This window comes from Dendrobates tinctorius, unplaced genomic scaffold (genome assembly GCF_039654945.1).
Source record: "Dendrobates tinctorius isolate UK_male_01 unplaced genomic scaffold, ASM3965494v1 ptg000048l, whole genome shotgun sequence".
NCBI lineage: Eukaryota > Metazoa > Chordata > Amphibia > Anura > Dendrobatidae > Dendrobates > Dendrobates tinctorius.
In genome coordinates, this window is record NW_027361716.1 from 21,581,354 (window position 1) to 21,607,876 (window position 26,523).

Below are 26,523 nucleotides of genomic sequence, written 5' to 3' on the forward strand. Positions count from 1 at the left end.
GGCGTATAATCTTATTCACATTAAGCATGGGGATGAATGGAAGACGGCGTTTAATACTTCGGAGGGACATTTTGAGTACCTGGTGATGCCTTTTGGGCTCACTAATGCCCCTTCTGTCTTCCAGTGCTTCATGAATGATATTTTCCGGGACTTTGTGGATACATTTTTGATCATCTATCTGGATGATATTTTGATCTTTTCCAGGGATTGGAACTCTCATGTGGAACATGTTCGGACAGTGTTCCAGATTTTGAGGGAGAATTCCCTGTATGTTAAGGGGTCGAAATGCCTTTTTGGTGTACAGAGGATTTCATTTTTGGGATTTATTTTGTCTCCGTCAACTATTAAAATGGACCCGGCCAAGGTACAGGCCATTTATGATTGGGTTCAGCCCACTTCTTTGAAGGCCCTCCAGAAGTTTTTGGGTTTTGCTAATTTTTATCGTAAATTTATAGCTAATTTTTCTGGTATTGCCAAACCATTGACTGATTTGACTAAGAAGGGTGCTGATGTGCTGAATTGGTCTCCAGAGGCTGTTCCTTCCTTTCAGGAGCTGAAGCGGAGGTTCACTTCTGCTCCGGTTTTGCGGCAACCTGATGTCTCACTCCCGTTTCAGGTAGAGGTGGACGCTTCTGAGATTGGTGCAGGAGCTGTTTTGTCCCAAAAAGATCCGGTAACATCTAAAATGAATCCCTGTGCTTTCTTTTCCCGAAAGTTCTCCCCATCTGAACGCAACTATGATGTGGGGAATCGGGAACTGTTAGCCATAAAATGGGCATTTGAGGAGTGGAGACATTGGTTGGAGAGAGCTAGACATCGAGTCGTGGTCCTCACTGACCACAAGAATTTGATTTACCTTGAGTCGGCCAAACGCTTGAATCCTAGACAGGCTAGGTGGGCCTTGTTTTTCACACGTTTTGATTTTGTGGTCTCTTTTCTTTCGGGCACTAAGAATGTCAAGGCAGACGCCCTCTCTAGGAGTTTCTTTGCTGATTCTCCTATTGTGACCAAGCCTGCTACCATCTTAGGTGAGGGGGTAGTTCTTTCTGCTATCTCGCCCGATTTGAGATGTGCTCTGGAAGAGTTTCAGGAGGACAAACCTGAGCGTTGTCCCATTGGAAAATTGTATGTTCCTGACCAGTGGAGGAAGAGAGTAATGTCTGAAGTTCATTGCTCCACATTGGCTGGTCATCCAGGTATTTTTGGTACTAGAGATTTGGTGAGTCGGTCTTTTTGGTGGCCCGCCTTATCTCATGATGTCAGGAATTTTGTGCAGTCCTGTGGGACTTGCTCTCGGTCTAAACCTTGTTCTTGCTCTAGTGGGTTGTTGATGCCTTTGCCAGTGCCCAGGAGGCCATGGACCCATATTTCAATGGATTTTATTTCTGATCTGCCTGTCTCTCAGAGAATGACTGTTATCTGGGTGATTTGTGATAGATTCTCTAAGATGGCCCATCTTGTACCACTCCCTAAGTTGCCATCTTCCTCAGAGTTGGTGCCCTTGTTTTTGCAACAGGTGGTTCGCTTGCATGGGATTCCTGAGAACATTGTATCTGACAGAGGAGTTCAGTTTGTCTCTAGATTTTGGAGGACTTTTTGTTCCAAGCTGGGAATTCAGTTGTCCTTCTCTGCGTTTCACCCTCAGACCAATAGGCAGACGGAGAGAACAAACCGGACTTTGGAGTCTTACTTGAGATGTTTTATCTCTGCTGATCAGGATGATTGGGTCTCATTTTTGCCCTTGGCCGAATTTGCTTTAAATAATAGAGCTAGTTCTGCCACTTTGATGTCACCTTTTGTTTGTAACTTTGGGTTTCATCCTCGATTCTTTTCAGGGCAGGTGGAGTCTTCTGCCTGCCCAGGTGTTGACACTGTGGTGGAGAGAATGCACCAGATTTGGGACCAAGTGGTGGATAAGTTGTCTCTCTCCCAGGAAAAGGCCCAGCGGTTTTCCAACCGGCATAGGACCATTGGTCGCCGGTTTAAGGTGGGTGATATGGTTTGGTTGTCATCAAAGAATATCTCTATGAAGGTGGCTTCTCCAAAGTTTAAACCTAAATTTATTGGACCTTACAAGATTTTGGAGATTCTTAATCCGGTCTCTTTTCGATTGACTCTTCCTGTTACATTTAAGATCCATAACGTGTTTCATAAGTCTTTGTTGAAGAGGTTTGTTGAGCCAGTAGTTCCTGTGGTGGCACCTCCTGACCCTGTATTGGTTGTAGGTAATGTGGAATATGAGGTTGAGAAGATACTGGATTCTCGTCTGGCTAGACGGAGACTCCAGTATTTGGTTAAGTGGAAGGGTTATGGCCAGGAGGATAATTCTTGGGTCTCTGCATCTGATATTCATGCTGAAAGATGGGTTCGTGCTTTTCATCGGGCCCATCCTGATCGGCCTGGTGGCGTGGATGAGGGTTCGGTGACCCCTCCTCAAGGGGGAGGTACTGTTGTGAGCTCATTTTCTCGTTCACCTTTGATGTCCGATGAACTCCCTCTGTTGGTGAAAGGAGGTGGTGAAACTGATTTGGATGGGAGAAACCTGTCACCTGAACAGGTGGATTGCGATTGGACATCCGGGATCTCTGAGTGGATATAAGGCAGCCGATGCCCTGTAGGGTTGCTGGTGATTTCTCTGCTCTGAGCTCTGGCCTCCAGTTTAGTTCCTGTCTTCTAAAGCTAAGTTTTGCTCTGTTATTGTTCCATGGGATTTTGTCTGATTTGCTTAGTTTTGTGTTCTGCCAGACCCGGCTGGGGCTCTGCTGAATTTCCATTTTTGTCCCTGATCGGTTAAATCTCTTTTGCTCTGTCTTCAGAATATATCGGAGTGCTGATATAGGGATTTTGAAGTCTAGTGACTTCAGGGCCGTTTTTCCTATCAGACGTGTTGGGACATTTTTGGTAGGGTTTTTGCGGATTGCAGCCAGCATCTTTTCTGTACTTTCCTATCTAGTTAGTTGGGCCCCATCGTTTGCTCTGCCTGTCTTTCTGTCTGTGTTTGTGTTTTCATCTGTTTTCACCGACAATACATGTTGGGGGCTGTCTATTGCTTTGGGGTCTGCTCTGGGGCAGTTTAGATTTCCCCTTTCTTTCTTTAACCTTATTTAGTTCTCTGGCTGTGAAGAGGCGTCTAGGACCACCGTAGGAATTCTCCACGGCTACTGTTAGTTGTTGTGAATAGGATCAGGGGTCTGCAATCCGCTAGCTACCAACCGATCTGGTTTTCTGGACTTAGCTTGCATTTTTGTTTTTTCCTCCTCCGGTGACTCATTCATAACACATTACCCTTTACGCATGTTATTTGCATTTAGTGTTGAGTTATTCTCATGTCTAAATAAGGATGCAGGCCTCTGTTGCAACATAAGATTCAACCAAAGGCCAACATCTTTCATACCCCATTTTACATTTTTATGCACAATTTTTGATGAAATTGCTTGTCATAATTAAACCAAACAAATCCTCCAAAACTTTTGTAAGCCTGCAATACAGTATCCAAATGCTGAAAAAGACCACTACATTTTTTCAGAATCTTTTACCCAATAATTGATGAAAAATGATTGAAGCTGGTTATGAAAAGTTCTTAGACAGCCCCTGCGCCGGTCATCTTGCTCGTCATTTTTTTTATCCTGTTTTAACTATTATTTTGAAGATGGAAGTAAAGGAAAAATGTTTATGAACTCAATTTTTCAAATCTTCTTTCACATTAGACAATAAATGGTAACCCAACGGAGATACCTCATGTCACAGGTGCTGCCTAGGGGGCGCCATCAGGGGGCATGTGAATGAGTGCAGGGAGTGCAGAAACAAGGCATGCAGTGCGCAAGGACCTGATACTAAGCAGTAAGCACAGGGTCTGGCACTAAGCGGTCATGTGATCAGAGGGCGGAGTCACCGCGCGTGAGTACAGGGAATGAAACAGTGCAGGGCACAGACAGTAAACGTTGTTAAGGAGAGCCGAGGGTCAAAAGCCAGACGAGAGCTTAGTACCTAGGGATAAGACAAAGAGTAAATGGAGACAAGCCAGGGGGTCAGATAACCAGGAGGGACAGGGCTGTACAAGGCAGGATGCAGAGGCAAAGTCAGGGGACAAACTGGGTCATACACAGCAAAGCATACAAGCACAGAGGCAATACGTTTACGGACAAGTAAACCTGAGTCAGCAACCACAAACCGAGTATACGGAAGTATCACCGACACCAAATCCAGGAACTGCCAACATTAAATAGCTGCCCCAGAACCAAAGAGTGGCGAACTAAAATTAACCCTGACCTGACCAGGATGGAGGCGACACCATCCTATCCAGAGTCATGACACCTTGCATGTTAAAGCTTCTTTAAAGCATGACTCATTAATATTTTGATACCTGCTCAAAGAAGGTTCACTGTTTACTGCAGTATTGATATTAACATTGCTATCTCTAGCAGCTGTGCTGCCTACAGCAAAAGCTAAAGACATGTAATTAATAATATCCTGTGAAAAAGAATTATCCATACATCTTGGAGAAGACTCCACATTTCTCTCACCCATTCCAGTGTCTTTTGCTTGCATCCCCATGTTCACGTCAATGGAAGACTGGTCAGACCTTCCTGCTACTGTATCCCGATCAAGCTCAGCCTGCTGCGATCTGTAACACCAGCAAAGGTCAATACTTTTTTAACCCTTAGTGTAAACTGAAAGAAAGGGTAATAAAAGAAATAGCATAGGGGAATATGTTTTTGGCAGCTACTGATGCACTGAAGGCAGCAGAGGTTGGCTTCCTAAGTCTTATTGCCCAAAATATCCTCACAATTACTTTTAATATAGTGGAAAGAAGTTCTAGTAAAGCACGAGCTACTGTATCTACTGTACTCTATTCTCCCAAAGTCAGTCTGTTTTAGAGAAAGTTTGAGTAAAATAAAGTTAAAGAAAAGAAGCTTCAAACTGTTTTATTATGTCCATGAAAATGTTCCACTATTACCGTATATCAGAACTATTCATTCCCGCACCAGTATGTGTAGGCAATAAAAGGAGTTAAAACATAATGGTCATTTGTTACTTAATGGAAAGTAAACATATTTTGCTTGGGTTGACTGATGACCAAGAATTAGAGGCATTGCCTGAACAGAACATATGATGAATTAACAGCGATTCTACTCCAGGTGGAAATGTATTATTCACCCACTGTTGCTCTGCAATGACTATAGAAAATAAGAAAAAGCCATTAAAATGTGTAAATTAGCCAGTCCAAGCATCAGGGGTGGAGAAAGAGGAATGTGGCTGGGAAATGTGTATCGCAAGGATGGGATTGATGAAAAGGCATAAATAAAACGGTGCCCTAGTAAAAGGCAAAATTAGTTTTTACGTCTGAGATGGTTTCTGGCTATCTCTTGGCTCTATAGAACTCTGTCACAGGATTAGACCCTTTCCTAAAGCCTCGCTGGTGTTTCGCACTGTGCAGTGAGCTAATGAGAAACCTCCAGATACTGTTGTAGATTGTGTTACTTCCATTTTCAGTCCTCTGGAAGTAGGTCAATGATGAACACAGGGGACTGTTAAATAGTGGTGTATTACCCCTGTTATCATTCAGCTGGCATCAAAGCTTTCTGGTGCGTTTGGAAGGAAAGTGCAATTTATTATGTAAGTAATTTCTGATTTATATGCCGATATTGGGCCCTCCAGGAGAGCAAACAGTTCTGTCTATTTTTTTTATTTAAAAATAAAGAACATCATAAAATATATTTACTTATGGGGGTTGTCTGCCTTTGGGGACATAGAATTATACTGTATCTACTATTCTTAAATTCTAAAGTAATAAAGACACACAAACTAGTTGGCGCAAAAACAGGCACAGTGCTTTATTAAGGATATTGAATAAATGAATCAATTAAATATCTGAATAAATTAATTAATTAAAACAGCATAACTCAATCCCAATAGCGGCTCAGTCCTTAATTGACTCAAGCCGATCATCCAGTCCATTCATAAATACTCATAAAAACACAGCCCTAGAGCTGGGGGTTACCTACCTTCAACAAAGCAATGCCACAAAATCAGACTTAAGGAGGAGGTGGTGGGACGGGAAATCTTCCACTCTTGGCAGCAGCGCCACAGAGCATCCTGGGTCCTGGTGACACAACATCTTGTAGTCAATCAGATGATCAGGTTGATCACAGCATCAGAAGATTACTGTCCTGCTCATCTTTTAGGAACTGTTCGCTTAGGTGGTTATTGAAGACATGAATACATGTGACGGCAGTAATGAGAGTTTTTGGGAGCGAATACTCTATGAATATATGTTAGGAGTGTGGCTTGAGGTCAGAGTAGCCCCGCTGGTGATGGGAATGATGGCATCGGCAAAGACATTCTCCTTTTAAAAGAGGATGACGCTGTATACGATAGGGACAATGCATTGGTGGGAGGACGGCCACGAAGGCAAACAGCAGATCAATATATTGGCACCGGAAAGAATTAAATGTTTTGACATTTCTCTGATGGGCTATTTTAATGCACATAAGATAATGGAGGCAGAAAAGCAGATCCATATTCCATTGATATAGACTGTATGTATCAAATATTGCTCAAATAGAAAAATATAGGCTCATCAGTAAAATAGCACAAGGTGTGAGGTACAGACATCGTATTTCTATGATTTCTTTCTGCCACAAATGAAAATGAAATATGCCTTCAAATTGGAAAGTTAATTCCACGGGTTGTTATTGTACATTACACACAGGTAGAAGCATAATCTATATACTAATGGATTATTTTCTCTGTCGTCCCTTTTTCCATTGTCAAGATTTCAGTTTCTTTGACTAGCGGTGCATAATGCTGGGAGCTATACAGCTGCCATTGTGGAGTGAAATATTGCTAATTGACCTGTCAATAGGAACAAACATATGCACAGAGAGAAAACAATGTGCCACTGTTCAGAAATTGTAGTGAGACCATTTAAAAGCATAAAGCACACCCCGATCATACAAGAGCTTGGTTACTGAACATGTACAGGAGAATATAGTGCATTGGATCGATACATGGATGTAGCCACTTCCAGCCAATGTAAAATATATACTGGAATAAATGAGATCTTGCTCCTTGAGTCCTTGTAGATGGCTGCTGTATTTCTCTGATACACAGTCCCAATGCCTCGAAGGACACCCAGTCACAGGCGGAATCCCATCATGTACATAATTTCCATGTATGTTAGGATAGTTTCTCCATCTAGACAGATGGAGTTGCTGTCTCCATCAGGAACGTCTGTCTGAAGCTGATAGACAGGATTCAGACACAATGCTGATGGAGTCATTGTGTAAAATAAGGCAAAATTAGTCCAAAGTCTGCAACTTAAGACCAAGTTTGCCTTTTTTTCCTGGCAGTTTCCATCTTGTATGCTGGACACAATAGTGCACTCTGCTGCCTCATTATCTTCTATGGCTACTTCAAGTTTTCAGTCTGAACACTGTTTTTCTGGTCTTTAAATGGAAGCTTCTGGTGGAGGCAGGAATCGAATCTCAATCACATGGTGAAACCAGCCTAAGCATCAGTCCCCATGATGGTGGGAACGAAGGGGTGGCTCCACATGCTTGGCTTTTTCCATACGACTCTTATAGGAAATTACTATGAACTAATCTCCATACATTTCTATATACAGAAGAAATGTAAAGTCGGCCAATTTATAGCAAAAGAAGCCCCCGTTTTTAGCTCTATAATAGCCCTTATGGCTAATTTTCTTCCATTAGCTAATTTAATGACTATACTTGAATGGATGGCAGCTTGTGACTGACTGCTATAGCCTGCTCTGAAAATCTGTCCATTATCAGACTCTTTCTATGAACACTGTATGTGCACTTGTTCTTGTGTGACATTGTGCACCATATTTTATACAGACAAACTGCCCTGAAGAACCATCCATATAGAAGTCGACAGTCTCTTAATAGCCCAAGCCCGGGCGAAACGGAAATGGATCTACTTGTGACCCGAGAAAGACCTAGACGTGGAATAAGGAACAGTGGCTACGATGTGAGTTTACTCCTATGGATTTCTTCTTTTTATTAAGTATGTTATTTTGTATGTTGCATTTCTAAACTAAAACATTGACACATTTTGCAAAGATCCTTGTGTCTACAGCTCCTATACAAACATGTGTCTCCATGGTTACAGCATAGCTCCCAATGGTCCCAGATTCAGTGGGACTGTCCCGATTCGAGGGCTCAGTCCCGCCATGTCAAGGTTTTGTAATACTCACTTTTTTCTGAAGTGTTTATCACTCCATAGCTCCTCCTCTGTGGTGGGCGTGGCTACATCTCTCTTCTCAGTACATAAGTTAAATTATAATATTCACACCTCTCCTTTGATCTGATCTCCCCAGTACTCAGACTCGTGTCTCCAGCTCTATCTATGAGCCACAACCCACAATGACAAACAGGAGAATTTGGTAATCTTGACCTGTATTTAAGGCAGTGAACCCAGAGAAGATTATACATGTCTGTGTACATAGCAATGTATTTCTATGTTCCCTGTAAAGTAGAAGTAAAGAAAAAGTCAGATTTTTTTGTTTCTACTCACACTCATCAGCATGAATAAAATTGGTCTGATGTTGTAGGACTACTATCATGCGAGTGTAATGTGAGCACTATGCGGTTTTTCTCACCTAGCATCCATATGACATCCATCTGACATGCGTATGCAATCCATATGGAATACATTTTTAACATCAGCTTTTACATATAGTAATCCTCTGTCTTTTCAAACAAGTTTGCTAATTACTAAAACAATCTTATTAATAGATAGATAGATACATAGATAGATGTCATTGAGATAATCAGGCAGTGCATTTGTAGCTTGCTGAATACGTATTTTGCTAATAATTAAATAAATAACAGAAAAATATGGTGTGGAATCCATCATATTTTTCTTAACCAGCTGAGGGAAAGTCGACAGCTGAGGTGCTGATGTTTATAGTATACACTAAAAGGTTGAGACAAGAGCGCAATAGGGTCTTATCTGGGTAAATCGTATGAATTAAAAGGTATTTATACTCACCCTTTCCAAGAGAGAGTAAAGCCTGTATAATCAGTATGTCAGCCTGCTGCACATCCAACGGTCCACATCGTTGACCGCAACAAAGATTCTTAGGAGTAAATTCTTGGACTTTAGGTGCGCTGCCAGACAAATTCCATAGCCACACAAGGTTAAAAAAATTAACCCTTTATTCCCTACGCGTTTCGAAGCATAACACTTCTTCTTCAGGGGATGACATATGATATGTCAACCCCTGAAGAAGAAGTGTTATGCTTCGAAACGCGTAGGGAATAAAGGGTTAATTTTTTTAACCTTGTGTGGCTATGGAATTTGTCTGGCAGTGCACCTAAAGTCCAAGAATTTGCTCCTAAGAATCGATGTTTATAGTATGGGAAAGGTGATAAACACAGAGCTTCTCAGGCTATTATTATCAGCTCACATCAGTCTACATAGCCTTTACTGGTTATTAACAAGGGGTGATCCCCCCAAAAAAAAAAAAAAAATAATAGCCACAGTCTGGGCTGATATCAATAGCCTAAGAAGGGGCCATGGATATTGGCCCCCTCCCAGGCTAAGGACATCAACTCTCAGCCGCCCCAGAATTGGCTCATTCATTATGCACCAGTTTCGGTGCTCAGCCTTTGTGCTTCCCACTTGCCCTGGTGTGATGACAAGTGGGGTAATAGTATTGGGGTTGATGTCAGCTTTGCAATGTCATCTGACAAGCCCAGAGGTTAGTAAATAAGAGGCATCAATAAGACACTCCCATTACCAACCCCATAGTCAAATGTAATAAAGACACAGATCGAGTAAAGTCATTTAATTAAAAGAAACACCCAAAGTCCTTTATTTGAAATAAAAACTCCTCGATCCTCTTTTACCCATTTATTAATATCCAAAGAACAGTAAAAAAAACAAATAAATCCTCACTTGTCCGCTGATAATCCATTTGTCCCGCGATGAGCCCAACTCAGCTACATCTGGATTCTTTGAGTGGTCACATAAAATGCGACCGCTAAGCCTGGCATCCAGGAGCCACTGAGCTGCACGTGCAAATGCAGCTTCAGTGCCTAGCGCTGATATCAGTAGGTGACCGGAGTTCAGCGGCTATGAACTCCTGCCACCTTACTGACGTCAGCACTAGGCACTGAAGCTGTGTTTGCATGGGCAGCTCAGTGGCTGCTGGATGCCAGGATTGCCATGGATTCATTCTCCACATGAATTCCAATTCTCTGTCCCTAGGGCATATCAGAGATACAGAATAAAAAACACAGGTTTGAACAGAACCTAAATAACAAATAGTTCAGTGGAATGGTAAAACCACCAATCAACAGCTGTTATATTTTCAGGTCATTCTTTTCTGCAGCTAGACCTACAGGATAGCCTAAAAAAAGCATGAATCATTGTAAATGTATAAAAATAGATTCTTTATTAGTACATAAATAGATATAAATTATTTACAATAATAAAAAGACAACACAAACCCCACAAAACAATACAATAATTTAAAAATAACAGTAATTCCCTATAGAAAATCCCTGTTCACACAGCCTAATTAGCCTTTAATGACAACGACAAGGTAAAAATTATCTAGTTCATATATATAATCTGTTAATCTCTGTTGTGTTAGCAGGGATTTTCTATAGGGGCTTCCTCTGATGTTTTTAGGGGGTGGTATATGTATTGTCTCAAGTTTCAACTCACTCATCAGTTCATAGCTGTCCCCAGGAGCTAGCTGCAAACGGAAGACAGTGGACAATCAGAGTAGAGACACTGCTAGCAGAAGGAGCTGCCAGGGAACAATGGTTTTAGCTCTGCACAAGTGTCCTGATACTAGTCTTGTGTGTAATCTATGGCTGCCACATACAGTGCAATGACTTCAGCATCAGGACCTCTTGTCCTAGGTTGCGTAGGTTTAATGGGACTTATAGGAAGAATGAGTAAAAGGGAATAACTGGCTCACCACCATCAATGGCCATATGGTTGCTGTAACGGGGTCTCACAAGCTGGAGTACCTCTTTCAGTACCACCCCGTGTTTTCGGAGGTCCACTCTGCGTTGGCTGGAGTCTGAATGAATGACGCTGGCTGGAATTCCTTGGTTACATGGGAGCATATAAAAGATCACTGCTTCTCCACGTATTTCCAGTCTGACCACACTTTACTCACAGGACACAGAATATATCACACAGATACAGAGGGCAGGCCAATAGAAAATCGGCAGGCCAGACATGCATTACTAAAGCCGCAGGTGGCCGGAGCCTGCCGATGTTTACTGTGGGAATTACAAAGGTGGGGGGAGGGCGGACAAAAGGAGAATATCGTGTCCCCTCTGCCTAGGGGCGCAGCCGGTGGGCTGATGCATTAGGGACATGCATCTCACATAGAATCTATTATACATACATATAACTGCACAACATACACTCACTGGCCACTTTATTAGGTACACCTGTCCAACTGTGTGTTAAGACTTAATTTCTAATCAGCCAATCACATGGCGGCAACTCAGTGCATTTAGGCATGTAGACATGGTCAAGACAATCTCCTGCAGTTCAAACCGAGCATCAGTATGGGGAAGAAAGGTGATTTGAGAGCCTTTGAACGTGGCATGATTGTTGGTGCCAGAAGGGCTGGTCTGAGTATTTCAGAAACTGCTGATCTACTGGGATTTTCACGCACAACCATCTCTAGGGTTTACAGAGAATGGTCCGAAAAAGAAAAAAAATCCAGTGAGCGGCAGTTCTGTGGCCGGAAATGCCTTGTTGATGCCAGAGGTCAGAGGAGAATGGGCAGACTGGTTCGAGCTGATAGAAAGGCAACAGTGACTCAAATTGCCACCCGTTACAACCAAGGTAGGCAGAAGAGCATCTCTGAACGCACAGTGCGTCGAACTTTGAGGCAGATGGGCTACAGCAGCAGAAGACCACACCGGGTACCACTCCTCTCAGCTAAGAACAGGAAACTGAGGCTACAATTTGCACAAGCTCATCGAAATTGGACAGTAGAAGATTGGAAAAACGTTGCCTGGTCTGATGAGTCTCGATTTCTGCTGCGACATTCGGATGGTAGGGTCAGAATTTGGCGTAAACAACATGAAAGCATGGATCCATCCTGCCTTGTATCAACGGTTCAGGCTGGTGGTGGTGGTGTCATGGTGTGGGGAATTTTTTCTTGGCACTCTTTGGGCCCCTTGGTACCAATTGAGCATCGTTGCAACGCCACAGCCTACCTGAGTATTGTTGCTGACCATGTCCATCCCTTTATGACCACAATGTACCCAACATCTGATGGCTACTTTCAGCAGGATAATGCGCCATGTCATAAAGCTCGAATCATCTCAGATTGGTTTCTTGAACATGACAATGAGTTCACTGTACTCAAATGGCCTCCTCAGTCACCAGATCTCAATCCAATAGAGCATCTTTGGGATGTGGTGGAACGGGAGAATCGCATCAGGGATGTGCAGCCGACAAATCTGCGCCAACTGTGTGATGCCATCATGTCAATATGGTCCAAAATCTCTGAGGAATGCTTCCAGCACCTTGTTGAATCTCTGCCACGAAGAATTGAGGCAGTTCTGAAGGCAAAAGGGGGTCCAACCCGTTACTAGCATGGTGTACCTAATAAAGTGGCCAGTGAGTGTATTCTGGGTGCTGAGTGGTTCTGTAACACGGCTCCCCTTTTCAGCGACGCGATCGGCATACACAGTCTGATCCTCAACGGATTGGTTTGGGGATGACCGAAGTTTATGGGGTTGGTACAAGTTCCTTTTGTCGACTCAGTCCATCGGCGTTACCGTTTTGTTTGCTGGGTCTGTGGTGGATGGTGAAGTCCAGAGGTTGTAGGGCTAAACTCCACCGCAGCAATCTGGCGTTGTCTCCGGAGACCCGATTAAGCCAGACTAGGGGATTATGGTCCGTTAGGAGGGAAAACTGTCGTCCATACAAATATGGTTGCAACTTCTTGAGTGCCCATACTACCGCCAGGCACTCTTTCTCGATGGCCGCATAGCTTACTTCACGGGGCAGTAGTTTCCGACTCAGGTAAGCTACCGGGTGGTCTTGGGCCGTCCGGCCCGACTTGGCTCAGTACTGCCCCCAATCCAAACATAGAAGCATCTGTGTGAACCAGGAAACGTTTAGTTGGATCGGGTGCGGCCAATACAGGGGTATTGGTGAGGGCGTCCTTTAGTTGGCAGAAGGCTTCCTCACACTCTGAGGTCAAGGTTACCTGGCGGGGTTGGTTCTTTCGGGTCAGATCAGTGAGGGGCTTGGCTACGCTGCTGTAATTAGGAACGAATTTCCTGTAATACCCCGCTGTCCCTAGAAACGCCATGACCTGGGTTTTAGTGCGTGGGATGGGCCATTTGGCTATGGCCTCAATCTTGGCTGGTTCTGGTCGCTGTTTCCCACTTCCCACCCAATGCCCTAAATACTGAACCTCTGCTTTGCCCATGTGACACCTTTTTGGGTCAGGTTGATTCCGGCCTGGTGGATCCTGTCCAATACTGTCTCTAGGTGATTTAGATGCTCTTCCCATATCGCACTGTAGATGGCGATGTCATCCATGTAGGCACAAGCATAGTCCTGGAGACCATCCAGAAGCCGGTCAGCCAGCCTTTGGAAGGTCGCCGGGGCATTCTTCATCCCGAATGGCATAACTCGAAACTGGAATAAGCCGAACGGGGTGACAAATGCCGACTTGGGAATAGCGTCAGGACTAAGGGAAATCTGCCAGTAGCCTTTGCATAGATTGATGGTGGTCAAATACTTTGCCCCCGCCAGCCAGTCTAACAACTCATCCACACCCGGCATGGGGTATGCATCCATCTCTGTTTTCTCATTGAGCTTACGATAGTCCACACAAAACCGTGTAGTCCCATCCTTCTTGGGCACTAACACTACGGGGGATGCCCAGGGACTATCTGACTCTTCAATGACCCCTAAACGCTGCATCTCTTGTATCTCTTGTTGCATCCCCTCTCGTAAAGACTCAGGGACGCGGAAGGGGTTTTGTTGTAGGGGGGTCTGATCCTGGGTCTCAACCTTGTGTTGTGCCAGGCGAGTGTACCCCGGTCTCTCTGAAAACATCCTCTGTCGCAGCCTCAACAACGCCTCCGCTTGCTGTCTCTCCCGGGGGCCTATGTCTTCACCCAAATGTACCTGGTCCCATGTTTTAAACTGAGTCCTTTCCCCTAAGACATCCGGCAAGGGAAGTCCGGCTAAATCCGCTGCTTCAGGTGCACAGATGGCCACTACCTCTTCAGGGTGCTCCCGGTAGGGCTTCAGCATATTCACGTGGAACATGCGGATAACCCTGGGGTCGTCACAATCGGCGACATTATAGGTTGTGTCGGGCTATTTTCCCCACTACCTGGTAGGGCCCCTGCCATGCAGCTTGAAACTTATTCTGCTTAGTGGGCTCTAACACCAGGACCTTCTGTCCTATTTCCAAAGTGCGCTCTTTGGCCCTCCGATCGTACCATACGCGCTGGCACCGCTGGGTCTCCTGCAGGTTCTCACGTACAACCTGGGTCAGCTCCTGCAGGCGGTCCCGGAATTCCAGCACATACAATACAATAGGTACCCCTTCTATGAGGCCCTCCCCCTCCCAGTGTTCCAGCACTAAGTCTAGGGGTCCCCTTACCCGTCTCCCATATACCAGCTCGAACGGGGAGAACCCCGTGGATTCTTGGGGCACCTCCCGATAGGCAAACAGGAGGTGTGGCAAGAATTTCTCCCAGTCCCTGTAGGTCCTGGTAAAAGTCCCAATGAGCTGTTTTAATGTCCCGTTAAAGCGTTCACACAACCCATTGGTTTGCGGGTGGTACGCCGGGGCGCTTCTAATGGACTTTACGCCGCACAGCTTCCACAGTTGGTTGGTCACCTCTGCTGTAAACTGGGTACCCTGGTCCGAGATAATCTCCCGGGGAAATCCAACCCGTGAGAAAACCTGGAGCAGGGCGGCCGCCACCGTCTCTGCCAGTATGTTAGGTAACGCAACCGCCTCTGGATACCGTGTGGCATAATCTACCACTGTCAATATATACTTTTTCCCGGACGGAATGGGTTTGGCTAAGGGCCCTATCAGATCGACCGCTACTCGGCTAAATGGTTCCTCCACAATGGGGAGGGGGCGTAATTTGGCCTTGCATCGATCCCCCCTCTTGCCAATGCGCTGACAACTGTCACAGGTCTGGCAGTACTGACGAACATCAGAGGTCACCCCCGACCAAAAGAAGTTTTGTGTCAGACGATGCCTGGTGCGACTGACGCCGAAGTGCCCAGCCAAGGGTATATCATGAGAGATGCGCAGTAACTCCTGCCTATACTTCTTGGGAACTACTAGCTGTTGTTTTATAGTGGGGCTCGTCCCTGTGTGGTGCTGCTCTGTGATCCGGTAGAGGAGTCCCTGCTTTCATACAGACTGTTCCCCTTCCAGTACCCCTCTCCCCTCCTGTGCCTTCGCACGATATCTCTCCAATAAAGGATCCTCAAGTAACTCCCTCTTAAATTCATCTGGGGTGGCCCAAGAAATGTGTCTGGCTATGGGAATACGTGTAGGGCTGGTATGTCTTACCTGGGCCTCCTCTGAGTGTGATTCCGCCTCCGCAGCTCGAGCTTGTCTCCAGGTGGTTACAGGATAGGTCTCAGCCAGAGGGGCCACCGAGAATGCAGACAACATGGGCCCCAAGTCATTTCCCAGCAAGACGTCTGCAGGCAAATCCTCCATCAAGCCGACCTCAACAAGGCCATCCCCGACTCCCCAGTTCAGGTGAATCCTGGCAGTGGGCAGTCGATGTATAGCTCCTAATAAATATAATTCTGGATTAATTATTCAACGGCTAATATACAAAAAAAATCAATCCTTAAAAGATACTTTATTAACCAATCATTAAAAAGTTTTCAAAACTTCAAAAAACAGGCAAGCAAAAATAGGCTAATTGCTGATTTTCAAAATACAGCCACAAACACTAGAGAGTTGTTCCAATGTCAGGTAGAGGGTCACAAACCTATTTGTCCCTATAGGGCCCTATATTGATACCTATGATTGATACCTGCAACCAGGCATGACATCTGATGCTCGGAGGGAGCATTCATAATACATCATGGGCCTCCTGATGAACTCCTTTTACGGGAGGGAAACGCGTCGAGGCGATTTTTCATTGGCCATGAGCTAAGTTCTTACATATTTGTCAATTTTGTTGATTTAATACTTGGGGATAGTGCAACTTGAGCCGGGTGATCAATGGCTTATTGTTTTTTGGCATGAAGCAATATGAAAATATGCTGTTATGGGGGATTAGAGGTAATAGCAGCTGTTGGTGATTTGAGAAATGTTTATTAATGCTGTTTAAGAATACTCAGATGGTTGTATATCTGGTTTGATTGATACCTTACCCCCTTTATTTGAAACTGCCTTTGTCAAAGTACTATCACCCCGCCTACTATATAGAGGTGATTTTTCAGTGGCCATGAGCTAAGTTCCTACATATTTGTTAATTTGCTGATTTTTTTTTTTTTTTTTGGGACAGTGCAATTTTGAGCCTGAGCGATCAATGGCTCATTGTTTTGGGCATGATGCAATATGAAAAATGTGTTGTTGGGGATTAGAGGCAATAGCAGCGTTTTGTGATGTGAGAAATGTACATTAATGCTGCTTAAAGAACATTTAAATGATTGTGTATCTGTTCTGATTGATATCTTACCCCCTTTACTTGCAACTGCCTTTGCTAATGCACTATTATCCCACACACTGTACACATCAGTTTGCAGATACATTTTTTTGTTATTATTATTAAAACATTTTTTGTCTTTGGGGGGGATCTTTTCAGGGATAATTCTAAGTTATTACCCCTGTCTCCCTTGGCCATATGTTCTGACACCCTCTTTCCTCTTTCTGGGTGAGAAGTGTAGGGGTCAGTAAGGGTCAGCCCACGTGGAGCGGGGGCACCAGAGTAACGTAGGGTGTAAAAGCTCCGCTGTCAGGCAGGGAGACACCTAAATAGGGTTATTTAGACCCCTTTTCCTCCCAAAGCAAATGTTTACAAATCTGCCAAAAATTAGAGTTTTTTTCCAGTTACTATTCCTCACATTTTTGTCTTGGTGGTTTGTGGCATGGGGTCATTATTTACTATATTTTTGTCCCCGGCCATCTGTTGTACTCCAGGCTGATGTCATTTAGATAGGAGTCAACAGGGTGATTAGGGAGAGCCGCCGAGGAGCAGGGGCGCCATTTGCGTATCAAGAGGGTGCCAACCTCCGCTGTCAGGTAGGAGAGAGATATAGGGCCCTATAGGGACAAATAGGTTTGTGACCCTCTACCTGACATTGGAACGACTCTCTAGTGTTTGTGGCTGGATTTTGAAAATCAGCAATTAGCCTATTTTTGTTTGCCTGTTTTTTGAAGTTTTGAAAACTTTTTAATGATTGGTTAATAAAGTATCTTTTAAGCATTGATTTTTTTTTGTATATGAGCCGATGTATAGCTCCCCCTGCTACACGGACTGCCACTGTCCGGTCCGTCTTCTCTTGGTCCCGGACGAGATGAGGCTTCACAAGGGTCAAAGTTGCCCCAGAATCTTAGTCCCTGCATACATTTCCCATTAACCCACACGACCTGTCGATGCTGTTGTCGATTATCTGCCCGGGCTGCCTGCACGGGGTCTACTTCATGCAGCTCTTCCTCCATCTCTTCCACCCCTTGGTTAGTCGTAGCCCCCAATGCCGGGTCAGCTTCGCCTTGGTAGCAGCGTACAGCAGCCTGACTGAAGGTAGCTGTTCCCGCCTTTGGCCACTGGGTATGCTGAGTCCGGTTGGGACATTGTCTTTGCAGGTGGCCCAGCTGACGACAGGTGTGGCATCGCGCCCGAGGGGGACTGTGGTAGGCCGGGTTTCTAGCTGGTCCCCCTACAATCTTCGGTGGTTTGGGGCCCTCCAGGTCCATGGGCGGGCCCCTAGTGACCACCTTTGAACCGGACAACTGCGGCCTCCTGGCATCATGATGTTCATCGGCCAGACGAGCGGCTTCCTCAAGAGTCGTTGGCCGCCTGTCCCGAAGCCATTCCTGTGTTTTGGGGTTTAGTCCATTAAAGAATCGTTCTAACAGGAAGAGCTGGAGGACGTCCTCCTTAGTGGTTGCTTGGCTCCTTTGTACCCACTGTAGCAGTGACCGCCGTAATTTACAGGCCCATTCAGCGTGGGTATCGGTTATGCGTTTTATAAGTCTGCGGGACTTTTGGCGGTAGGCGTCTGGTGTCAGCGCATACCGGGCCAAGATCACTTCTTTGATCCAGTCATAGTCCATACAGTCCTCATCCGGTATCGTGCAATAGGCGTCCGCTGCCCGGCCTGTCAGCTTGCTTGCCAGAATCTGAACCCGTTCCTCCGGCTTCACATGATGAAGGGCACACTGCCGCTCAAAGTCCTGCAGAAAGCCATCAATGTCTTCCTCTGCCTCCCCCAACTGTCGGAAGGCAATATACTGGATCTTTTTGTGGCTTACTGTTGAAGGTACCTGGTCGAAGGCCAGAGCTCCCCCTGCTCGCTGACTCTCCTCTCTCCGCTCTGCCATCTCCATCTTGGCCAGCTCTATCCTGGTCCACTCGGCCATCTTTTCCTTCAGATCAGTACGCACATCAGCCATCATCTCTCGTATGATCTCTACTGCAGGGTTTAGGCCATAGAACGCCAGTCTGTTCTTTACCTCCCTCTGGAATTCGGTCTCCTCCACATCCACGTTGGGGGGCGCTGCACTGTCGTGTTCCATGATGGCTGCTATCAAATCCGCTTTTGTTTTGTTGCTGGCGATCAACCCTCGGGCTTCCACCAGATCTTTTAATGTAGTCCTCTTTAACTTCTGGTAGTTATTTTCCATTCATTCCTTTCCTCCTGTAGAAGGGGTATCATATCCCGCTGTCTGCCACCAGTGTAACAGGGTCTCACAAGCTGGAGTACCTCTTTCAGTACCACCCCGTGTTTTCGGAGGTCCGCTCTGCGTTGGCTGGAGTCTGAATGAATGACGCTGGCTGGAATTCCTTGGTTACATGGGCGCATATAAATGATCACTGCTTCTCCACGTATTTCCAGTCTGACCACACTTTACTCACAGGACACAGAATATATCACACAGATACAGAGGGCAGGCCAATAGAAAAGCGGCAGGCCAGACATGCATTACAAAAGCCGCAGGTGGCCGGAGCCTGCCGATGTTTACTGTGGGAATTACAAAGGTGGGGGGAGGGCGGACAAAAGGAGAATATCGTGTCCCCTCTGCCCAGGGGTGCAGCCAGTGGGCTTATGCATTAGGGACATGCATCTCACATAGAATCTATTATACATACATATAACTGCACAACATATTCTGGGTGCTGAGTGGTTCTGTAACATGTAACAGTTGCGGAGCACAGAAGAGCGTTTTTGCTTGAACGCAAAAAATAGCAGCCTAGGAAAAAGGGATCGAGCTCCACAAAGTGAAACTTGTCTGCGGAGCTGGATCTCCTTTTTCCTATGCTGCGACTTATAGGGAATGCATTTAACATAAAAACTGAATTATCTTCCCAAAAGAACTGATGGTAAGTATGGACCTGATTTAGTTTCTCTTAGGGTACCGTTACACATAGCGATGCACCAGCGATCCCGACAACGATATGGATCGCTGGTGCATTACTATGTGGTCGCTAGTGAGCTGCCACACAGGCAGATCTCACCAGCGACATCGCAGGGGTCGGGGGTCGCTACTTACCTGTCAGACGCGGCGATCCTGACGTCCTCCCGCCCGCATCCACGCGTCGCTCGTCGTCACAGCAAGAAGCGCTGCAGGAAGCTGACGACGAGAAATGATCCAGGACCTTCTCGCGCGATCAGCGATAACCAGCGGGGGAGCCGGTCGGAGGTAAGTATCACATGTAGCGATATCGCTAGCAATATCGCTGCTACGTCACAAAATCGGTGACTTTACAGCGATATTGCTAGCGATATCGCAGTGTGTAACGGGGGCTTTAGGCTTCAGGATACTTGGCAGGTTGGTTGCAAAAGAAAACACAATCCACCTATCATCTACAAAATAAACCAGCAGCATATTCAATCATGTATACTTATGCGCAAGCTTAAAAAGCATGAATCAATGTAAATGTATCAAAATAGATTCTTTATTATTACATAAATGCATACAAATTATCTTCGGTAATAAGTAGACAAAGTGAACACAATACATATACAACCCATTAAAAAACATCACCGGAAGCTTCTATAGAAAATCCCTTGTCAAACATGTCACTCCTGATGAAGAAGCGAAAGGCACTTCAGTTTGTTTGCTCAGTCTATCACCTGTAAAGCTGGAGTCGCACATAGCGACTTACCAACGATAACAACGTGTCAGGATCGCTGGTAAGTCGCTACATGATCGCTGGTGAGCTGCCAAACAGACAGCTTCACCAGTGATCAGCACAGCGACGCCAAGTGCGCGGCGTCGCTGTGTACATTAGTTACCAGTGCGCTGATGCAGGGAGCTAGTAACTAACGTACACATCCGGTATCTAAGGGACGCACGTCAATTGGATACCCGATGTGTACGTTAGTTACCAGCTGATCGCTGGTCTCCCGCCTGTCACACGCAGCGATGCGTGCTGGCCAGCGGGAGACCAGCGACCAAAGAAAAGTCCAGAGGTTTCCAAGAGCGATCAGCGATATCGGCAGGGGGGGCCGGTCGCTGATCGCTGTCACACACAGCGATCTCGCTGGTGAGATCGCTGTTGTGTCACAAAACTTGTGACTCAGCAGCGATCTCGCTAGCGAGATCGCTATGTGTGACGGGGCCTTTAGTCTGCCTCATTATATTCTCAAGTATTTCTAGTTCTATTTATTGATATCTTTATTTTATGTGTTTTTATGTGATGAACTAAAAATGTTTTACCTTGTTTCGTCCCATTCAGGGGCAATTATCTTGTGTAAGCAGAGATTTTATATGGGGGCTTCCTGTGCCCAAGTAGATAACCTTACACACTTACATTCATCTACATTAAATTTCAGTTGCCATTTCTCAGCATAAGGTCTCAATCAGACATCTATGTTGCACATTTTTCTCCAGTATCACAGATGAAAAGGGCCAATACAAGTCTATGGGTCCGTGAAAAAGACACCATCTGTGTGCCTGTGCCTTCCATATTTAAAGATTGAAATTTGATACAGAATGCTATCATAAAGGTTATTAATAAATATATTAAAAAGAAGAGGGCCCAATACTGACTACTATGTACCCCACTGTTTACACGGACCCAATCAGAGTATGTTCCTATAACAAACACCCTCTGTTTCTTATCACTGAGTTAGGCATTAATCCATTTACACATATTTTCCCCTAATCCCATGTTCTTATCTTATGGACTAAACTTTTATGTAGGACTGTATCAGACACAGTTTTTAATGGTTATAATTGGTTGTCTTGCAGTAATGAAGATTTTTTCCCTAACTGAACAAGTGATCCTTGATTTCCATTTATGTTAAAAGTATAGTGTACATTATAAGGGAAGAGTAAGGGACTACTAAAATGTGCAATTATGTGCATTGCCTGAAGATATTTTCCTGTGATATGGGAGGAGGCTTATGTGGGCTATATTGTATGTAGGTTGGTTGGCTTTATCCCAGGTCTGCGGTTCGGGCCCAGTATGGCTCTGGCTCAGAGAATTCCTCTGCCTGATACAATGAGAACAGCACTTTAACTGATGTGCTATAATTGATGGTGGGCTGCTGCAAAATTAACATTGAAGTCCAGGAGTTTTTAAAAGGTTGTGGAATTCCCCTTTAAGTCCAGCAGTTGAAAACACTACATACTGGTTTAGCCTGGCAAGAGTTACTGTGCTTCCTAATGTAGCAATAGTGGTTGATGTGGAAATGTGTACAGGCACAGCTTCTGGCACCACCATAATGTGTCTTTATTATATGTTTTTATGCAAAATCAATGAAGGTAGTGATTCACTCCTCTCCATCATGGACGAGCCTCCGACTAGAAGTACAAGATTTACATGTTTAATAGCTGTAGAACAGACATTTTATTTCTTTTCAGTGTGAGGGAGGGGGAAATAGCCTTGGAATAGTGACGCCCACAATGTAATGGAGTCCTGTTGTGGATGAGATGCACTATACTATTATAAGATATTATAGTAGTCCTCCTCACCACATTATTTGCCACATTATATAAGTAATGCACGCCCATCTGATGTGGTGTACTCCACATTACTCATATAATGCTGTGAGGACCACTATTCTAGTTGCTACTTCCTATGTAAGGACAATCCCACCTTTGCAGCATTGTTTTCATTGCAACTTTGTAAATAGGTTCACCTCCCGTTTTGCGTGTACAGCTCATATGCAGACCTATGTGTCTCCATGATAACAGACCACAAACATTCATGGCTGGGTTCAGACGAGCGTATTTTACAGTATATATACCGCAATGCCTGGACTGGTTGCACGTCTCTTGACCTGATGCCTCATAGACACACCTGAGGCTGTAAGTTTGGCTCAGGAAACTTGCGGTCCATGTTCATACCATTAAATACACTTGTGTGAACCCGGCCTTGTTCATATACAGTAGTTATGTAAGTAAGAATCATGGGACAGATTGATGGCCTACCCAAGACAATAGGGAGGTTGTAATTTAGACTATCTGCTCAGTTGCTTTTCATTTTAAATGCATTAAAGGGAATCTGTCTCTAGTTTTTTTTCTATGTAAACGGAGAGCACCATGATGTAGTGTAGGAGACCTTGATTACAATAGTGTGTCCCTTACTCGGCTGTGTTTTGCTATTTCAATAATTTCAGTGGAGATTATCACTAGAGGACAACTGTCTTTGTGCCTCCTAGTCCAACCTTGCCCCAAGCACTGATTAGCAGCGTTCCGTGATTATATAATGTACACAGAAAGCTGTGAAGTGGCCAAAATATACACAGCACAACAACTGATCCCTACTAGATCCGCGCAGAGAAAACTGTGACTCTATCATAACTGCTACACCCAGTAAACTAAGTGTTGCATCACTGGAATCAAGGTCACCTCTTGCTGCTGTCAGACTACAAAGTAAAAACCTGACAGATTCCCTTTAAAGCAAGAAGAAAATGACTAAGAAAGTGGACCATACTTTTAGGCCGGGGTCATGTGGCCGTTGATTCTCTCATGCGAGAGAATCGGTCTCATTATGCAGTGTGAACGAGCCATAAATTAAAGTTCTAGTACATGGGTGCACCCTTCATTTTGGCTGCATTCTGAGCCAGCGCCATTATTGTCATTAACCCTATGGCTGCTACCTGACCTGCACCAGGGTATGCCGCAGTACAGGCTATTTAGCTCACAGAACATTTTAACTATTTCGAGAATCGATCCATCCTTGTTAGGGGTAGCCCTTTCATCTGGGCACAATTTGTCGGCTCGCCTCATAGACTTACATGTATTCAGACGTATGCTCAAGCTGTTTACTGTTCAACACGTACAAGCTCTTGCAAAAAAATCTGAAAAAAAAGCATTAATGATTTCAGCATGAGGCTAAGTTCACACGTAGCGGAACTCTCGCGGAAATTACAGCGAGAGTTCCGGAATTCCATTCCGCGGGAAAATCGCATTTTAAATTCCCGCGGGAAAAACTCGCATTTTGCAAGTGTAATTAGCTTGCAAAATGCTAGCGTTTTCCAAGCGATCTGTAGCATCGCTTGGAGAACTGATTGACAGGTTGGTCACACTCATCAAACATAGTGTTTGACAAGTGTGACCAACTTTTTACTACTGAGGCTGCCTATGCGGCATCAATAGTAAAAGATAAAATGTAAAAAAAAAAAAATAAAAAAAAAAAAATTGGTGTTATTCTTACCTTCGGACGTCCCGCGCAGCCTTCCTGCCTCTCTCCACGCTCTCGTTCCCAGTAATCCTTTGCGAAAATGCCCGCGATGACGTCCGTTCTCGCGGGATCGCGACATCTCGCGGTTATTCGCGATGACGTCGCGCGAATGACCGCGAGACTTCGCGATCCCGCGAGAACGGACGTCATCGTGGGCATTTTCGCAAAGGATTACTGGGAACAGGAGCATGGAGAGAGGCGGGAAGGCTGCGCGGGACGTGGGAAGGTAAGAATAGCACCATTTTTTATTTTAAATTCTATTTTTTACAGGGATATGGTACCCAAAGCCCGGAGGACAGTCTCCTCTCCTCCGGACCGTGGGTACCATCCGCAATTGTTCTGCTTACTTTTCGCATGGTATGCACAGCCACATGTGGGAAGTAAGCGGAACAATGCATTCCTGTGGGTGCGGGATCGCCGCGATTCCGCAAAATGAATGAGCATGCTGCCATTTTTACCGTGAAGCGATTCCGCCGCTGTAAAAACCGCAGCATTTGCACAGCATTGCGGAATCCCATAGGAATGCATGGGATGCTTATTTTTCGCGGCAAAATCGCGCGGTTAAAACCGCCACGGAAACGCGAAAAAAAACGCCACATGTGAACTCAGCCTTAATGATTACTAGAAAAGACACTGCTTTTCCATAGGTCTTTCCTTAGACGGTGACCAGCCAGAGAAAATGTCAGGGCAACCAAAATCAGCGAGGATGCAATGAGCATGGATGTGGTAGACTGGTGCTCGGCTAATCCTATAAGCCTGTATAGTGACAGCCATTTTCATTTGTTTTTATAATTTCCCATTGTGAATTTTTCATTTCATCTCCATTATGCGCAGTCCCAGGCATTTACATTTTACCTTCTCAATAGGAACTAGGTCATGCTGTTGCTTATTAATCTTAGAAAGCCGAGAACTGGGCCATTTTATTTGCAGGAATCACGAGCAGTAAACAACATTGATCATTAAAATGTTTTGGGTAGTAAGTAGTTATATTATTCACCTATTGGTGCACAGTCTTTACGGTTTACTACATGTTTCCATACTACATCTAGAGATCAACATATAACACAGTCTCAGATATGTTGGTTATTTCACATTGGGGCAGCACGGTGGCTCAGTGGTTAGCACTGCAGCGCTGGGGTCCTGGGTTCAAATCCCACCAAGGACAACATCTGCAAGGAGTTTGTATGTTCTCTCCGTGTTTGCGTGGGTTCCCTCCGGTTACTCCGGTTTCCTCCCACATTCAAAAGACATACTGATAGGGAATTTAGAGACTGTTGTGACCCAGGGTTAAACCCCAATAGCATTTCCTCTGCCCAACTTAACCATAATAAATCACACTCAGAAACCAAATGATGGGTGAAGGTCGGTCACAGCTTTATTGAATATTTTCTTAAACAACCATTTTAGAGGAACTTAACTTCTCTTAAAACGCGCTCGCCGCAAAATGCCCTGCTCTGTAATCTCAGGCAAGTCAGCCAGCGAGCCGTAACTTTGTGCCAATCCTTCTTTCACTGCCACGGAGGATCCTGTTTTTTTAAACAGGACTCCAGCCCCCACCCATCAATAGCAAAGCTTGCTCTACTCCATCTTGAAGACCGGATAAGAAGATATCGAGCCCGATATCGTTCAAATGCAACCCGTCAGGCCTTAGCAGGGCATATTATCCCCTTCCAGTTGTCTGTGTCGAATGACCACACCGAACCTCTCGCGCACAAACCTAGATATATGGGCATTGATTGACCTCCTTGTGCGTTCAACCGCCATACCATCACGAGCCCCTTGCCACACCGCCCTCGGGACAATCTCAGACCAAACTAGCACCAGTTCCTGGAAAAAACTATGAAAGCGCTCCATATCAGCCCGCATCATAGTTAAAAGCTCCGCCACCTTGTATGAGCACAGATCGTTTCCCCCCGCGTGTAAGACCAAAATGATCGGCCCCCGAGCTCCTCTTGCGATCGAAACAACCTCTGGGAAAACTTGCGGCCACTGCAAGCCCCTAATGCCTCTCCACATGAAAGTGACGTCCCAAAACCAAGGTGCCGTCCACCTGGGCGACACTCGGCCCGTTGTGCAGCCCAGAAAATGTAGGAGTGTCCCAGCAACCAGACAGTCGGTCTGACGGAATCTGCGGGAAAAGAAAAACGTTAATACAACAAATCCGGACGAATATAATGAGCAAAGCATGCTGATCTCCACCTCCCTATCCTCTGAACTTCAGCATCAGAAAGACCCTCCTTAGCCGCCTCCGTAGCGGCCCCAATGCGGAATGAATGAGTGCCATACTCCCCAGCAGGAACTCCTAACCCCTTCAAACATCTGTTAAACACGGCCTGGAATTGGTACCTAGTTAAAGGTGAAAAATCTGCATGCACGAAGAAAAAACTACCCACTTTTCTCATGACGACATATGCCTTGAGCAAAGCGACCGGACACATCGAGGATTTGGCAGCATGCAGCAAAACCCAGGAACCCCGACCCAAAGAATCAGTCTTTGATTTACGAATTCTTACGCGCACCGACTCCTCCAAAAAAAACACATCCTCAAACCGCACCCCAAATCGAGCTTTGAACGCGGAACCAACTCCCCAACCCTTAGGGCCCCAAAAACGCTAATCCAAAAGCAGCGGACACAAGAGCT

General features: G+C 45.2%; 1 protein-coding gene across 5 annotated transcripts in view; it reads left to right on the plus strand.

Moving 5' to 3' along the window:
- KIAA1549L (KIAA1549 like) overlaps positions 1-26,523 on the plus strand; it is a 499,083-nt gene that overhangs the window by 400,869 nt on the left and 71,691 nt on the right. For all 5 annotated transcript variants that reach the window (XM_073576347.1, XM_073576346.1, XM_073576342.1 and 2 more), the window contains one exon: positions 7,863-7,995. In XM_073576347.1, coding sequence (XP_073432448.1) covers positions 7,863-7,995 — 133 coding nt within the window. The remainder of the gene's footprint in view (positions 1-7,862; positions 7,996-26,523) is intronic.